Source organism: Rissa tridactyla, chromosome 6 (assembly GCF_028500815.1).
Source record: "Rissa tridactyla isolate bRisTri1 chromosome 6, bRisTri1.patW.cur.20221130, whole genome shotgun sequence".
Taxonomy (NCBI): domain Eukaryota; kingdom Metazoa; phylum Chordata; class Aves; order Charadriiformes; family Laridae; genus Rissa; species Rissa tridactyla.
In genome coordinates this window covers 50310011-50328253 of record NC_071471.1, presented here as the reverse complement: position 1 = coordinate 50328253, position 18243 = coordinate 50310011, and the positions used below count along the sequence as shown (strand labels likewise).

Below are 18243 nucleotides of genomic sequence, written 5' to 3'. Positions count from 1 at the left end.
AGAGCCAATTTCTAAATGCAAATGCACAGGAGCTACCCACTCTGTCTGCAGCCATTCTATACAGACAGGGGGGAGCATGGGGTGAGAGAGCCAGCCAGTCATAATGGAAAAACACCGAAAATAAAATGATATCACATAGCACACATTCTCAAAGGTCACAATGCATTTAAGCTCTTCAATGTCCTAATGCTCTTTTCTTCATGGAAGTCAGGTACAGCATAGCTCATTTCTGTTAATCCAGATCACTAAAGAGTGGGCTACCGTTTTCTTCCTATGCTACACCCTCCACAAGAAACAGGGGAGCTTAATGCCCTTTGCAATTTGGCCTGAGGATGGGGAAAAATCATTGAGAACCAAGTGGCAGGGGAGTTACCTACTAGGTGCTTGCTGAAACGCACCATTTAGCACCAAAAAGGGCACATCAGCACCCCAGTGTTCTTACTGCCATAGCACTGGAGAGAACAACAAAAAGGAACGCAAACATGAAAAAAACAGATGAAGAGGAATAGGACTAAACCCCTTAAAAGGGAATGCTTGTAAAAAGGAAAGATTCTGTCTCCCTGCATGTTCCTTAAAGACCAGCTGGATCCCCATATTCAATGTTTCAGACTTTTTTCTATGATATTAGTAAACTGTCAAAAGCGCAATAGCTCAGGTGGTTAGAATTACTTACATATAGCTTCGTTACAGAGAGCCAAAGCTGCAGCACAATCCCCCTTCTGCTCCTGATTCAGCGACTCTTCAAAGATTGAGTCTGCCTCCTGCATCGACTTCTCAAAGCCATCACTCCTCCCTGCAATGGGCAGCACCCTTCATTTTGGTTTCATTCATTGCAGAATCCTCACTTACCCTCATCCCATTCGTGATTGCCAAATTCTTCCACATACGGAGTTTCGCAGAGGCTGCACATATCCCAGACCGCACCACCTAACCTTCCCTAAGCAGAAGTACAACTTGAGCACCCGGATATGCTTCACACGCACACAGTAAAATAACGTGAACCAAGCTCTTTTCATCAAATGTTGTTTACTTGAGAGAGTTGTACTGGCTTACTATATTGTTTTCAACAGTCAAAATCAGTACGAAAGATAGTATAGACATATCACAGAGACAATTCAGATGACCTCTGTCAAGTAGGAATTAATCTAAATTTAGAATTAAATCTAAACCAAAATATATCAGTAAGAAATATAGCAGGTTAGGGCTTTCCTTTTACATTAAGTCCCCTGACAAAAATCATCTGTCCCTCCTTCAGATATCCAATTACTTCCATACAAAATGGAAACAAACTGAAACAACTGAGATGTCTGGGGAACAAAACTCAGACTTGAGTGCAAGTGTAAATGCCTGCACCAAATACTTCTACAAACACGTGTTCAGTGCATACACTCAACTGCTGAAACAGACAAACAGAATACAAAAACCCAAAGGTCTTGCAGCTCTAGGGGGAAAAAACACAGGTGTAAGAAGCTGAGAAGAAAGGGACAATTATCAAGAATTCTTTTTGCAACAATTTAGAAAACAGTGTTGGAGAAGAGAAGGATAAGTCATCTTTGGACACAAAGGAGAAAGATGAAAAACTGTGTCCTGGCATCAGAACATCCAGTTCTGAGAGGAGAAAATGCCCAAACAATCTGGTATCACCTATTAGGCATTATACAAGTTATGCACTAAAATGTACATACACATTCAAATGAGGCAGGGGAAAACAGAAAATAAAATTTCACTTTTTGTTTTGTTGAGGGGTCGGGTTTTTTCAGTGTAACGTCTCTGTCATTGTAGTTGAGAACATAAGTATCAGCCAACAATAAATTATGTTTTCTCAACTTGCATAACATATACTATGCCCTGGCCTGCTCCCCAACACCCTTGTGCACAGATGCAAACACAAACTCTCTTATACCATAAATCCCAAAGAACTTGCATGAAAAGCAAACACTGCAGAGAGAAGTGAGAGTTGTTAGAGCAGTGAGTTAATCAAGCAGCACATTCCGTTTCAAAATCAAGGCTACTGAGGCTTGTAATCAAGGCCAGTATACTAAAGTTAGCTGTCTTTGCATGAATTTAGCAGTTTACTTGAGGGGAAAATGAGTCACAAGTGTTCTGAAGTTCTGCATACAAGCAAGCCTTCCAGGCAGTCAAGCAGTCTGTTAACGTTAAGCTATTACATCTCTGACTGGGGTAGGGAAAGGCTTAAAAGGAATAAACAGAAACTTTCCCAGATCTCAAGTCAATGCCTGTAACTCCTCAAACATTCTACTGAAGTCTTTTTTGATGAAGCATTATTCTAGTTTCCTTTCTTTTTAACAAGGAAAAGCTAAGCAATTTTTTCTTCTACTATCTAATACAACAAGAGATCAAAGAGGGGTAACATCTTGGAGAATATGCTATTTTCTTTCCGGTAGGAGAAGCAGAGAAGACAACATCCTCATGCTCAATGACGGAGGTTTAATTTTTAATTTTCACATCATTACCGTTTAGGTTAGAAGAGTAAACACTAATAAGAAAAAAAGATACCAGTCTACTCTGGTACATCAGAATTTTTCACCTGTTTACCAGGAGGTCACAGCAGGATTGTAAAGGATAACTAAATGGCTCACTGATGGTCAGCAAAAATTATGAAAACATTCCCACAGTCAGACATTCTCGCAGAGATCGTATTTTTCATCTGCCATTGGCACAGTGACATTCCGTCTGCTGAGCAGTTGGCACAACTGTAGCCTGGAGAGCATTGGCTGTATTGTGCCCTGAGCTGGCACTCTCTTCCTCTCTGTCCTGTAGCAGCAAACCAGTTCCTCGACTCTCACCTACAACAGGTCAGAGCAAGCAGCATGGGGATGCCCAGATGCCTGGCAACACAGGGGCCATAGTGGGTTTGCCCCAGTCAGAGCCTAGGCGTTCACTGCGCCTTCGTTGGCTCTGCTGACCCACCAACAACCCTTCACTTAAATGCTCTACCGGGCTTCACTCTCGACTGGAGAAATGCACTTCATTCCACTGTCTCTCTGTCTCCCCTTACTGGCTGATGGAGATTTAGGGTTAAAACAAGGATGCTACATGTGAATCCTGTCATCAAATTCCCCCTGCTGCAGGTCCATCCTTCCAATTAAACCTCTTCCGCTGCCATCCCCTGCCAGAAACATGAGGAGTCATGGCAAAGACAAACAAACTTGGTATTTAGTTTTGTTTTTTTTTTTTTTTAAATTCTTTTTCCTTAGAAAAGATATGTAAGCTAAACCCAGCTCGGATTTTTCAATTGCCACAGTACTTGTTCCCACGCCTGACAGGAGTACAGCTGGAGAACGGAAAGTACAGAAACAAGCAGAATTGCTTTGGGCAGTGATGTTATCAGAAATAAAACAATAGCCTAAATGAACAAAGCTAAGCTGCAGGTGGACTTGAGGCATCTGAAAGGTACAAACAGCCCTGCTCATTCTAAGATGTTCGGTGAAGCCTTATAGCTAAATCTAGATATCAATACTAGTAATGGTGCATATCACCATATATGAATATATAAAAACACCTCTGCATTACTTATTTGTCTCACTTAAGAAGGAATTTGGTCAAAATACCAAACACAGGTTTTACACATCTTCCATGTTGGAAATTGATGGTCCTTCGCTAACTGAAGCTACACAATTGTAATGGAGGGGGAGAGAAAGAGAGACCTACAATAGAAAATTAAGTTCAAAGATTCAAAAACCATCAGCACTACAACCTTGCAAAATATACTGCATTCAAAAAGTTACCCTGATTCTGCAGTTCATCTAGATCCATGAACCTGCTGGGACGGGGATTAAAGCCCATTGCTGCCTCCATTTCCTTTTCTCTTTTTCTGCGTAGTTCTTGTTCATGCGCTCTCCTTGCCACCTCCTCTTGCAATTCATCCAGTTCACTCTTCGAAGGGACAAACATCTCCCCGCCTTCAAAAGAAAAAAAGAAAGAAACTTTTCTGATCATAAAATCTCTTAAAGTATCTTAAGTATTACTTAAAAGACAAGGAAATATTCATGGAGAATACAATTAACATTAGAAAATAACAGACTGACCAAGCAAAGACCACAGAATTTCAGATCACAAATTTTGCTTTCTTAAATTTTACTTTTAAAACTCTGCCCAAGCTATCTGGTTTCCAGTTGCCTTCTCTGTGTCAGTGACTGGCAGAAATGCTGCAGTATTGCCCTGAGCTCCCCTGCAGCACAGCCCATCCCTGGGTTCACTGAGCTAAGAAACAGAAAACGGAAGAGGAAATCATTGGAAGAGATAACCCTACGCTGATGCTGAAATCCTGAGGATTCTTACTGTGCTTATAATTTGTAAATAATGCTATGTCAAATTAGCTAGATCATTAGCTTTAGTAAGTAAAATGGATTCCAACTGAGATGCTTTTCATCTAACTGCATAAGCAGATGAAAATGAGAGGAAAATAAAGCCTATCAATATCCTAGTCAACGCAGTAGAAGTAAATCAGTCGTCATTCTCACTTCAACTAAGACCTGTATTCAGAAAGTGTCTACCCTCCTCCCATTCCCTTCCTGAGGCATTCTCTGGAATAAAATATTTTCTCAGAATGATACATAATCAGAACACACATCTGCAGAAAAGCTCAGCCTTAGCCCAAACACCTTGTAAATATCCATTCTCATTTCTGACAATTTTGAATTTTGTACAGCATTATAAGCTTGTTTTCAGGACTTGTCAATTGTACTAAGTTCTTAAGAGTTATGCTTGGGAAGGTATTTTCCACTGATGGCAGAATACTGAGTTATGGGAAAGAATAAGAAAAATGGCTCAAACAAAAAAAGATGCCAGAATAACATGATCAAAGGAATATTTTTCAGTTTTCTGCAATCCCCTTTTGTAAGTCTTATAAGTTATATCTTGTAAAACTGTGTTATGTTACTCAATGTTCCTCTTCCCTTTCCTCATAATTTCACTGTGAAGATCCAGAAAGTAAAGAACAATCCAACACAATTTACCTTGCAAAACCACTGCTACCAAGAAAGTATATCTTACCATTTCCCATGGTGTGTGCGCTGTTTGCCCAGCTCCCAACTGATGAATTAGACTCCACTTCCAAGATGCTGCTACTGTGAGACTTTGGGATGTTACGCCAGGCAGGAACCAATCCACCTGTTCGCTTCATGTGAACATCCCTCCAAGAAGAGAGCAATTATAGTTTGCCATTGTACTAATCTCTCCAGGAGAAATGATATCTAACTTCTTTTTTTTTTTACCATCACATAAATATTTACTTACATTTTAATTTCATTAAAAAAAAAAAAAACAAAAAACAAAAACACAAAACAGCCTACCATAGGAAAATCTTGGGAGGAACAAGGAAAGAGAAAGTTAACAAAGGGGAGGACAATAATTCTGTTCTCCTCCATAACATTATGCAATGCATATTTAAACTGTGGTCCAATAGCTGTTCTCTAGAGATTCTTACAGCTGAAAATCTACTATTCTGGCCATAAACAGTCTCAGTTTGTGATTGCCTGAAGCTTCCCAAGCCAAGGAGAGAAACACATCAAGCTACCTATTTACTGTTGCATATAAATATTACAAGTGTCTTGCAAGACTTCAGTGAACCTCTCAAACTGAAAATGTCAAAGATTTCTATACAAGACTATTGATCTCTCATTTAGTACAAGGCTTCTATCAAGCAATAGTTTAACTGAAACAAAAAGGTCTATGAGCTGTTCAAAGGACAAGCACGAAGTTGGATATTTTAGTTGAGTTTTTAAATCATAGACTAAGGGTACGACTATTTCAGATGCATCGTTTTAGTCAACATTTCTCATTCAACTGAACCCCATTTCTTTTCCTTCTCACTAGTAGTAAGCTATCAATATACCTACCAGAAAAGGAATTAAACTCACTCAGATTCCTATTTCCCTTCTATTTCTCCCCGGCCCCAGTAAACATGTAGTATAAGCTAGGACCATTGTTCTGCATTTTCAAAAAAATGTTCTACACCATTATGTGACTACAAAAAAGAAACCAAGACTTGAATCACTCCAAAACCAAAATTTGTTGAAATCTACCTGTGGGTGCTTGAGCTTTCAGACAAGGGCATGTCCAAACTAACTGGGCTGTTGCTGTTGCGTTCGCTGCTTTCATAGCCAGACTCCATCCTCTGTATTAGACGAGGATGCTGATCCACCATATGATGCTGGGTGCCCCGGCCTAGCACACCACGCTTGTATCTAACATTTGACTGGCTTGATCTTGTTTCTTGAATGGTGTGTTCCTTCACCTCATTCTCAATAAGCTCTTTACCTGTCAAGACAAAAGTATATAGCTTGGTAGAAGACCCATGCTTCAATACCAGCAAATCACATATACATATGTTAGCTTTTCAATCATGCTTAAACCAGAAGCGCTGCCTTCAGTTTAGTGTAAAACTAGCAATATTAAGCAGAAAAACACCCAATACCTTTACAGCATCCCTAGTAATATTAAGCAATTATCTACTCAATTTTTAAATCTCTCTCTCTGAGTGTAACTTACCATATTCCCCCCAGGTAACAATAAAGTCTGGAAAGAAAATCCCTTCCTCCCCATAACAATTTGTATTTGTACAAGATCATTTTACAGTATCCCCAACTGTATTTCCAGTTTGTGTTTGTTATTGTAGCCTGCCGTATCTACTTCAGATGCTGCACTTTTTACATTGTTTATTTTGCCATTTACAATTTGATGAGGCTTACATAACATCAGTTCACAGAGGACAGGAAAAAACTTCTTCTTGTTCTTTTTTAATTCTTCCTTACTGATGTCACTGTGTCTTCCCACTTGCCTCTCGTTTCCTCCCCTTGCTTCCTTCCCTGGAGCTGGGTTTTCTTCTCCCTTCACCTTCCCTATACGTATTTCTTTATGCTTCCCAATTCTTTTTAACTTTTCGGCTCCTTCTAGCCATTATCATTTGTCCCTCCCCCTCTCCGGGCCTCCAAATTACTGCAACACCATCACCACTAGCCGCAACCCTACTGCTAGTCACTCTTCCTTCTCATCCACACACTGTCCTTCAAGCACTCTGAGATGGGAGTGCAGCAGCTCCAGTACCAAAATAGCACAAAACCCAGGCACGGGTGAACATCTGCTCTCCACACCCTTTAGTTTCAGGAGTACCCTCCTCTTGATAGGGAGCAAAATGACTGTTATATTAATTTGCAGACTGAGGAAAGGGAAGCAAGGGGCTGGGGCAACAAAAGATACCCAAAGTTGTTTCACAACAGATTTTATTACCTTCAAAAACAGCAAAGCTGAGGACAAATTCTCTACATACAAGTTGCATAGCTGCTATGGCGTAAAATGGTCACAGACACATCACCACTGGCTGACAGGCTCTTATCCTCACAAGAACTCAGCACTTATATACGAGGTACTCGCCGCACCATAGTCTGAGCCATCATGAAAAAATACCATGATGAGCCAGAGGGAAAAAAAAAAAAAAAAAAAAAAAAAAAAGAGACCAATACAAAAGGCCACTCCAAGGCATGAACTTCCAGATACTTAGCAGTCTAGCCCTGTGTTCATTTAAGCAGCACAGACAGTAGTGTTTCACTTATTATTTCCTTATGTGTGAAATTCAGCACACAGAAAGCAAACTGAAGTACCATACATGCAACACGAATACCCACACAAAATCCAGCCTTCAAGGACACGACTCACCACTGACCTAAACGCCATGTTCAAAATTTCACTTTCCTACTTTACTTAAGCAAAACTGGATAGTGGGGTATTATAAATTCCACACATTCTGAAATAAATCTTTCTTCTCAAACACTCACCTGCTTCTTCAGAGAAGGGGCTAAGCTGAGTGTAGCCACAATGTTTCCTCTTGTCTTTACTGAAGATGCTGTCTATGTTCAGAGACTCTCTTTTGGGTCTCCAGGTTGGCCGGTACCTGCTAGATGAACTGGACTTAGACTCGCTACTAGTACTCTCCACTTCCCAGTCTCGAGAGTGTGCAGGCAGGCTTTTTGAGGGTCGTGTTTCTGCCTGATCCACACTATTCCCTCCACGAGGGGAATTCTGGACGGTTTGAGAAATCGGCTGTGGTCTGCTGTGGATCATATTGCTCACTGTCTCTTTAAATTCCCTCAGCCTGCTGGTGCTGCTGGATGGTTTGGGGGCAGTTCTGGGGGCTTGTTTCTCCTTCAAGGTTTCTCCTGCAGTTTACAGAGACAGCAAAAGACACAAAAATAACTTCAGATTTATCTAGCAGCCCAGCTTGCAGCATCTTCATGCAGACTTTGAAAAGTAAGAACAAAACAAAAAACCCCCAACAAAATAAAAAAACCTCAACCAACACCCCCCAAACACAGACATAGCAAAGACAGGACAAAATGCAGACAAAGACATAAGAAACAAGGAGGGAAATGCACGTACGCACTGAGGGTCTTAAAAATATACAGAAAGAGCTATTGATATTTGAAATAAAGGAACATCTCTTGCCTTCACTATGGTATCCTGATGACTGAGCTTCATCTCCTTTCCTCCGAGACCGGCTAGAACTCCTCTTGCGGTCTGCCAGCGAGCCCTTTTTGGAAACATGCTTCTGATTGCACTCACTGTCAGTCAGGTGCCCTGTAAGGACAGAAAAACACAGTAGAGATGACAAGAGCCTTCGGACCAACTGTGCGCTAAGAGCAGCAGGGCTCTCCTGTTCCTTAGGAGCTGTAGATGCTCCAAAGCTAACTGGCAGGTCTGGGTAAGTTTTTGTATCCAAAAGTTTTTGGTTTTGTCTTGGGGAGGGTGTTCCCCTTTTAAGGTCAGAAAAGAGCAATACAGCCCCTCCAAGGACTCATGGTTAATGAGAGCTCATCCACAGGGAGAGGAAAAAGTTGACTCTGCCTTCTCTTCTAATAATCTAAGGATACCACTTTCTTGCTGTCTGAATACTTTTTCAGTTTTAATGGCCATGAACATGAAACTCCTGAGGACAGCTTGCTTGACATTACTCTGTTGAATGAAGACTCAAACACATGAACGAGTTACCATGTAATAATAAATTACTGCACATCATCAGCTGCTCTGCACTAACTACCCATCTGCACCCTCTTTGCCTGTAGCAAATACTAAATAATCTGAGTTAGCTTAGTCTACAGTGAAGAAGCCTCAGTTGACTCTCAAGGGCTAAGCCAGCTAATTCACATCTGCCACAAGCTAAGAGCATACACACAAACCATCAACATGGATCAGCTGACACACGACAACCTTCCCTTACTACAGCTCATGTGTCTGAGTGCTAATATTTTCTCTTGCATACAATTTATTCCCCATTTCTTCACATCGAATGTGAATCAAGAGTACTGGACATCACCAGTTTTTTGTATTGCCTTTTCTTAATTTTATGGTTCTCACACATTCACAGTCCTAAACCTGCAAGCACAAACACACGCATGGCTTTACTCACGTGAGGAGTCCCAAGCAGAGATGCAGGATAAGAAGGGAATTTATGAATAAGCTACAAAGACTTTTCTCTAGTCTCTATATCACCAACTTTCACCTTGCATAGGATGATAGGAAAGGAAAATCCCTGCTACCCAATAGTGGATTAACAGCCCCCAGACCGTATAAACTGACTGTTCTGAGCCTTCCCCCTTCTCTAGAAATTAACATAAAAATCAAAAACATTTAAAGCAGATTTTACACATAAAATTGTACCTTCAACAGTTGAAAAAAATAATTAACTTCAACTACAATTGCTACAAAGATACTACAATAAATGAGTGGGAAGGAATCCAAACAACAAAATGCAAGCTACACAAGACCCGCATTTCTATTCATTTGCAAAGTGGACAGTGATTTTGTAGCCAAATTCTTTAGAAACAAGCAGATTATATAAAATAAAATAAATTAAGGAAATAAAAGAGAAATGTTGGCAGTGAAGACAGAAGATGTGCAGCATTTAGTTAGCTGAGCATGAGTCAGTGCTTTGGGAGAGTTCTGTTTTTCCTTCACAGCGTGGACTGTAACACATCTTTTAGGGACTGAAAGAACAATATTATACCTTGTAGTGGCTCCCCTCAAGATAGAAGAGGCTTATGATTCACTTCAGAGTGTACAGCTTCTCTAGTTTAACATTCTTCCCCCCAAAGTTCTTTCAACCTGATAGGGGGTGCTTGGTTAGCATCCTTCAAGTACTGTAACAGGAACTATTTAAAGATATTTAGTGCTACTGGAGCTAATCTTATGGTCTGCATAGACTAATTTAGAGGCCAATTTAGCCTTGTAAAATGAAGGCTGCTAGCCTTGCACAAGTATTTTCTCCTCCTTTCACAAATCGCCAGTTTTGTTCTATTGTCGCTGGACATTTAATGGCCACGGAGGAGATGCCAAGAATCGAAAGTTTGCAGGACACAGGCTTTGTTGTCTTTACTTGGACCTTCTGGAACAAAGACTGAATCCAACTTAATGCATGAATATATGAATTACAATCCCAAGAATATTAGCTAATACTTTACACTCATTTTTTTTTAATTCACTAAAATAACAAGCCAGGATTTCTGAGTGCCCAGTCTTACACTTAAAAGGTGTCCCTTGCTGAATGTATCATTTAAATACCTCATCCTCCGGAGGCAGGACGGCTTCATAAGCAAACAGTGATATTCAAAGGAAAAGTTTGGTTTTGTAGGGATTGTGTGCATGTCTAAGAATATGTTAGAGAATGAAATCAAACAGGTTGAGACAGAACGCCCCCTACTCCCTCCCACTGAAATCTCGTTGCATGAATAGGGCAGCCAGAATACGCACATTTTTCTCAGCAGCACAGGTTGGTAGGAGCAAGAGAGGGCTTATGCAGCCACTCTTCATGCTCCCATTCTGAAGTACCCGGGTGCCTGAGGTCATACGACCCAATGGTGATCCTTCCCCGGAGGACGATGTGGGATAGGGTCCATAATTTTCTGGGCTGGAGTAGTGGGTAAATGGCCATTAAATGAAGGATCCTGCTCTTGCCCAGAACGATTCAGTTGACAGGTCAATGTGGATGGCTTCTTTATAGCCCCACGGATCAGCATTTGATGACTGAGCAGTTGTATGAGTTGGCAGACTGACTTTTTTGGAAAGGTTTTGGGTAGGTAAAAAAAAAAAAAGGGGAAATGCCCAGACAGGCGGCTAGCTAAGGGGACAGACTGACTATAGCTAAGGCTGGATCAGGGAAGATGAGGACAATTGAATTTAGGTGGTGAGACAGGCTAAGCTGAAGGGAACAACATAGGATAGAATCAGCAGGAGAAGAAAGAAAAAGAAAAGGACAAAGTCACTAAAAATGACAGAACAAAAGGTTACATGCTGAACTTCATGCTTACATGTTTGCAACCATCCCCCTGCCCTCCCTTTTCTGCTGACTTCTGCAGGGAGGAACCTAATCCAACAAAAACTCTGTGCCACTTTTGCCAAATGTATCAACAATATTCCACTAGCATTTTCAAATTTGTCTTCTTTGTACTCTGAAGATCAACATAAACTTTGTTTCCTCATCACTCAAATTCTCCTCCAACCTTCCCTCCCTTGTCACACTCTATCTAGGACTATGACTGGAACCTACAGCATTAAGTATTTGCTAAAACATTAAAAGTGCTGTAGGGTTATCTAAAACCATGTATTTCAGATACTTGGACCTCTGATGAAGAATCAAAGAGTACTAAAGAAAACCAACTTGAAACATTTTTTCAGGATTTTGATGTGAAAAATATTTGTACCATAGATGGTTTCAAATGAAGCAAATACACATATAGTGTCTTAATACAAGAGCAACTATTTTGCAACTAAAGGACAAAGTGGTATGATAGCTGTTGACACTCTGGTGCAACAAACAGTTGCTGATTCAACTCTTGTATCTTCTTAGAAAGTCTACTTAAGGCACAATAAAGTAACTTTCTCAAGCAGACTGAGCGGATCATATTTCTGATGCTCGAGAAGTCTGACCTTAACTCATGCACTACTTTTTCGGAAGCGATGTTAGAAGTTACAGAATACAGGAACAGGCTGACTAGGGTCACTGGGCATGAATAACAGAGGAGATCTAAGCCTTCAAACTTCCAATTAACCTCTTTTCAACTGAGGAGTGTTCAGGCAGACTGTTCAGCTGCCCCGAGGAATTTACATACAGATTATCTTCTCATTGCAGATTCTTACTTGCTTCCATGGCACAGGTAGGAAATCATCTTACACTCTTCCCTGATGCAGTAAATACTACCAACACCCACTTACATAGAAAGTCCTTAGTGCCCAAATATGAGAGATTCTGGTGATGAAAAAGCCTTTCCCAGACAGCTGCAACTCCTGAAATGAAGTAACTGCCCATAGATGAATAAGTAGCACACACAACACTTACCAAACTGTACAATGGCAAGGTACAGACTCCAACTTAGAGAATTATAGGTAGGATTGTGGATAACAGAAAACATGCCTGTAAATATTGGTCTGGCTAGATACGGGTCTACAAAAGCCAGCAAGACATTTAAAATTGTGCTTATTTTTTGTGAATGCCAATGGTTCATTACAAACCAAAAACATTTAGGATACTAAACACTGTTCACTATTCTGTTATAGGTTGTACACGTAGAGATTTCTCACTGGAATCCACTGCAGACATCACATTTAATGACAATGATCACACAAATATAATGGTATCTGCTACCTGTGTCCCTGCTGCTTTGTGAAGCTGCATCATTCTCCACATTGTAGATGACCGTCCCCTGCGAGTCAGAGGAGAAGTGACTGACCACAGACTCATAGTGTGCCTGTTTATAAGGATAGCTGTCTGTAGAGGAATCTGTCCTGGTATCACTTGAGATAGAAGGTTCTCTCCCTAGGGAAGGAAGGAAGCAATGTCAAATTTCAGTCTTTTGGGGCTATTATAAAAGTCAGGAGAGGCTAAAAAAAGAAAACAGAGGAAACTACAGAAGTTAACAGAAAAAAAGAGTACCAAGCATATAAACTCAGATTCCAGGATGCCAGAGCTTATGGGAAAGATCCTCTCCTTTGGAAGTGGGTAGAGTTACATTTCTTCTGCAAGCCTTTATTTCTTTCTCTTTGGTAACTCCAAATTTATCAAATCCTTTTATTATGCAAAATTAAACTTCGTCCATTGGACTGAAAGTACACATTAGTACCACACTGAAATTATTTTTCATTAATTTTTGACATTGCCAAGTGTAATTAAAATATGAAATACACTGCTTCAGGGGAAGTCAAAGTTAAAAAGTTAAAAAATTAGTTAAGTACAAAATATTAGTAAGAGTAATAAGAACACCACAAGTTATAATAATTAACACATTTCATCCATTACGAATCATAAGCTTATCTAGTAAAACTTTATACTGAAATTGTATTATCTAAAGCAAAGTAACCCACTCCTCCTCAAGAAGCTAGCATTGATCCCCTGCATAAGTGGGATACTTAAAAGGATAAAGCATCATGATTCAACTTCAGTAATTCCTGAACTCATTAAAAGAGGATAAAGAGACAACCTTCTCCCATCATTTTCAGTACATAAAAGTAAAAATCTGAACAGTTTAAAGACTGTTGGCCACTTTATATATGTGATGTATACACTCCTGAACACACAGGATATTCAATTCGTACTCATTTCTCAGTGGAGAACTTAAAGAAAAAAAAGAAATTCAAGAAGAATATAATTCTTACGTTTAATTGCAAACAGCCTGATGGCACTTCACATTTTTGGTGAGAGCAAACTGATGTTCTATTTAAGGATGCCTAAGTCAGAAACTTCCCCTCACCTCCTTACTGGTTAAAAATCTGATTGGTCTAAAGAAATATAGAATATAGCTGGTAATGGAGATCACAGTCACAACAAAGATCAATGTAGGCAACAGGAATCAGTGCTGTGGAACTGTGTACTAGAAAACAATTTGTAAACTTAAGTATTTATTCAACAGAAAATTAGGAGTTGTTTGCACTTAACTTCACAACATTTTGTGCCAGCATCTTTCACAATCTTTCCTCCATAATTTGTAGTACTAGATCTTGATGTGATCAGATGCATTTATCAGATTCCTTTGACAAAAGTTCAGGTACAATATTAACAACTTTAGAATAAGCAGTCTCTGTTCATTTCTGAATTATGGGCTGTGGATATCTGATAACACCGAGGAATCCAGAAGAAGCTGTAGTTACACTTAGTGGGACAAAAAAGCCATTCTGAAAAAGGTATATTAGGGTAGAAAACTCTGGATATTAACAAGACTAGAAAATAATTCACCTCTATTTGACAGGAAAACGTGCAGGCTATGATTTCTCCTGGTACTTTAACCTACACTATCTCACAAATTCTCTCAAGAGCTTGGTATCAATGTTGAACACTAAGGAGTACAGGAGTAAGCCCTGAGGACTCACCAAGTGTTTTTGAAATGAAAGAGCGGGTTACTCACTATAGCCTTCTGAATTTTATCTGAAAGGAAACACCTTTTTTTATATATATATATTTTTGTATTCAGCTTCCTGAAATCATTTTCGAACTAAATAATATTAGATACTGCAAAGACAACGAGCAGAAGGGTTATCTATGCATTTCCTGGAGATCAACCAGCAGAACACCAAAGCAAATTTACAGCGCATATTGGCCTGAAGCTCATAGAACTGCTCACAACTGATATATAGCACTGAAGGCCCTCCTCTCCCTCCTCCAGACTTCCCATTTTTTTCAGAACAGGAAGACAGGTTTATAAATTGGCAAGGCACCTTGTCAAGTGAGAAGTGAAGGTCATCTTACCAGTGGTTTTATTTACATTTATTTTTAAGAGGAGCTGGAGATTTATTTCATTACTGGTAGATTGTCAACACATAAATAAGGAGACAGCAGATGTTCTCTGCAGATTCACTGACCAGGAAGCATGAAGTTAGCTATTGGACAGGAAAACCATAAAATATTCTCCGAATTAGAGTTGCATAAATAGGCTAAAATCGTGGAAGAAAGGTTGTATTTCTGGTTTTAGTCTTGTTTTGCTCTCCTTGGCAACTTACAAACCCATCTCTAATTCAGGATATTCTCTGCAAACATCCCAAAATAGAAACAATCTTCTTTTGCAAAGCCATTACAATATAAAGTTAGACCCAGTTTTTATTTTCACCCTATCTGGATTGCAATTGCGTATCTTTCTCAAAATTTATCTGTTCCTCTTTAAATGAGGCCTCAACCCCCAATGGTGTGAGTAAACGACAAGCCAGTTTCTGTGTCTTTTTTTTTTTTTTTTTAAATAAAATGGTATTTCTTCCCCTTCCCCCACATCCCCTCACCACCCTAGCAGAGGACTCATTTATGACATTTCCTTAATATTTCTTTTCCCTAACGTCCCTCCTGAGTTTAATTCTGCAGCTTCCTTTAATTTTTATGTGTTCGTGCATCTCTGATCTTGTTCCCTTCCTGTTAAAACCGTTGATAGATTTATGAACTCAGCCACTGAAATCCTCAGTTATTGTTCCTCTCTACATTTGCGCCACAACAGGTCCTTCTTTTCTTTTTTTCCACACCCCCCCCAAGTTTCTTTCTCCAAACCTTATTGGAAAAGATTACTACCCAAACAATCAACAGAGTCTTGGACAGAGAGAGAAGTTCAAAGGTGAAACCCTGGAAGTCCTCTTCAGAATTCTAGGTCGGCTTTGACAAGCAACAATGACCCCTGCTAACAAAAACACATCCAAAACAGAAGAAAAACTTTTCACATGCAGCATTACTGCATAAAAGCATAAGGCATATAGTCCAGACTTCTTACCCGAGTCTTCACTATCATAGCAAGTCCTGCTATATTGCTGTAAATCCACTTGAGGGGGCAAGTCTTGTGTTGACACTGGAGTTCCTCTTGGGTCTGCATACAGCAGCAGTAAAGGCTGATAGTGACCCTTAATGCACTTCGTCACAACATCTTTCCATTTTGGACCAATCTGAATTAACAACAACAATAAAAAAGTGCACAAGAAAGGTTTTCTGACATAATTTTCTATAAGCAGCTCTCTTTTTCCCCCCCTCATACTTCTTTCAGAGTTTGATTTTCCACTGACATTCTTGAACTCCTCCCATATTCAGCACTGACCTGGACTCACCAAGACGATTCTGGAACAAATCCAACTAAAATCAAGGTATTCACCATCTTACAGCTAAACAAATTACAATTCCTGCTAAAAATATGACTACAAAAGTAATCCTTCCCTTTCCAATTTTTTTTTTCCATAAAAAACTTTTCGTCCTCTGAAACATTCTAACTTTATATCAGTCAAAAAAAAAATTTAAAAGTTGCCTTAATCCATCCATCAGCATAAACAAAGTGAACAATAAAGGAGATCAATAGCATGACAGAAAATTCAAATCAAAGCTAACCACTTTGGTGTGTGAATAATTCTGCTGTTACAGAACCCCTGCAAGCATTGTGACATGCCAGGCAATAATTCCTATAGTTATGCTCATCTCAAAAATCTTCCCCACATACTAATACAGGTTTCACCTAATACACTGAATATCTGTTCCAACAAGTTTGCTCCATACACGAGTGTTCTACTAAAGCAGTGCAGTACCTATCCTCGGCAGAGTTTTGCTGCAGAGAAATGTGACTGTGAACAAATGCGAGGATTAGAGTTTTCCCTTTGAGACTGTGCTTGGCATGACTACAGGAGAAAATTTTCCTCTCTCATCTTTGTGCTTCCACGACTAGAAGGAATAAAAGGAGAGTGGTGTGAAATAATGCCAAACAAACTAATGGGATGTAATAACAGCATGCCAAGATCCCAGCACCGGTATCTTTAATGTCAAGGACCTCATGCTTGGTGAAAAGACTAAAAAAAAAAAAAAAGCACTAACAGAAAAAGCAGAAAATTTGTTATTGGCAGCAACCACTAGGGAAGACTGGCATCTAGATACTTCAACAAAAAAACCAAAAAAGCAAGCACTAAATTGCTATACCATTCTCAGCAAGGGAAAAAGATGTATGTTAGCTGTGTGCACAAGCAAACTGTAGGTTTTCAAACAGCAGCATAAAAGCAAGACTGGCAGCCAACAGAACAAAGAATAAGGCTTCTGAGACTTCTGGTGTGCTTTTTTGAGAATGCTTTACTTTGCTCAGAAAAAGAAGCAACAGAGTTATGGATCTTGAGTGGAAAAATAGCCAAGTTTCTCAAAATCTGTAGAAAACAGTATGGATCTACGCACAAGTAGCTAACAAATATCTAATGTTTTTCTAAACATTATTTTCTCACCTCTTTGACATGAGCATCATCAAAGTACATCCACTTGCGGATTTTAGTTTGGAAGAAGAAGGTAGAATAGTGTTTTCCATAGTAACAGATCATTCCCACCAAATACAGCTCTGAGTGTTTTGCTCTGTCATCTGTTACTCTGAAGAAAAGCTTCAAGAAGGGAGGTAAAAAAAAATGCAAGAAAAAATTAATAAAGTGCCCAGAATTTTACACACTGCTTTATGTTTGAGGACCTCAAAGCACTACAGAGAGGTGTCAGGTTTTTACTTCAAAAGTTAGAGAAAACAAGGCAATAAATACTTGAGTAATTAACCAATGTTTAAGCAAATCCAGTGACCTAGACCAGGAACAGACTCCTACCAACTCAGTAGATGCTCAAGAACCGAGTCGGTCTTGGAGACTGTGGCTGTACTTTAAGGAAGACATTTACAACAATGATATATACCTTTTCAGAAGTTGAAGTGTGGTTCTACCCTAAAAATTTGTATTCTCTGTGTCATTCTTGCCGAGTATATCAAATACTGTTTAAACCATTCATTCCTCTTCGTTTTGTGGAAACAAAGCAGTTCCTGACAGTGAATGGCTTGCATTTATTCTGACTTGACCAAAGACAAATTTATGACACCACCACATAAAAGATGAACTGAAGACACTAGTAGGTCAAAAGAATTTAGCACACAGAAAAAAAATTGTTTTCTGACTATTTAATTGACCATGTTTTACTTAAAAATGCATAGGACTAATTTTTTAGTGCATTACTGCTTTACTATGCAAGGACCACACTGTTTCATAACCACATTTCCATTAACTTGCACTAATTTTGGGACACTGTGCACTAGCCAAAGCATATTTTTATATATATATGTAAATGTGTACGTATATGTTTTAATTATTTTAATGTAATACCTCAATGCTACAATAAGACACAGCTACAATTTGGTATACCAATAATTCATCTCTAAAGCATCAGCTGATGTAGAATAACTGAATCCTCTAGGGGACAAACCTCTGGATCCCAAA

At 39.4% G+C, this 18243-nt stretch overlaps 1 protein-coding gene across 4 annotated transcripts in view; it reads right to left on the bottom strand.

The window, feature by feature from the left end:
* Positions 1-18243, bottom strand: part of USP54 (ubiquitin specific peptidase 54) — a 103356-nt gene that overhangs the window by 11933 nt on the left and 73180 nt on the right. For 3 of the 4 annotated variants that reach the window (XM_054205970.1, XM_054205971.1, XM_054205969.1), the window contains exons 9-17: positions 17224-17373; positions 15750-15918; positions 12656-12826; positions 8464-8595; positions 7797-8177; positions 6048-6282; positions 5017-5156; positions 3750-3923; positions 674-793 (exon numbers count right to left, since the gene is read on the bottom strand). In XM_054205970.1, the coding sequence (XP_054061945.1) occupies positions 674-793; positions 3750-3923; positions 5017-5156; positions 6048-6282; positions 7797-8177; positions 8464-8595; positions 12656-12826; positions 15750-15918; positions 17224-17373 (1672 nt within the window). The remainder of the gene's footprint in view (positions 1-673; positions 794-3749; positions 3924-5016; positions 5157-6047; positions 6283-7796; positions 8178-8463; positions 8596-12655; positions 12827-15749; positions 15919-17223; positions 17374-18243) is intronic. The other variant, XM_054205972.1, reaches the window with a different exon arrangement.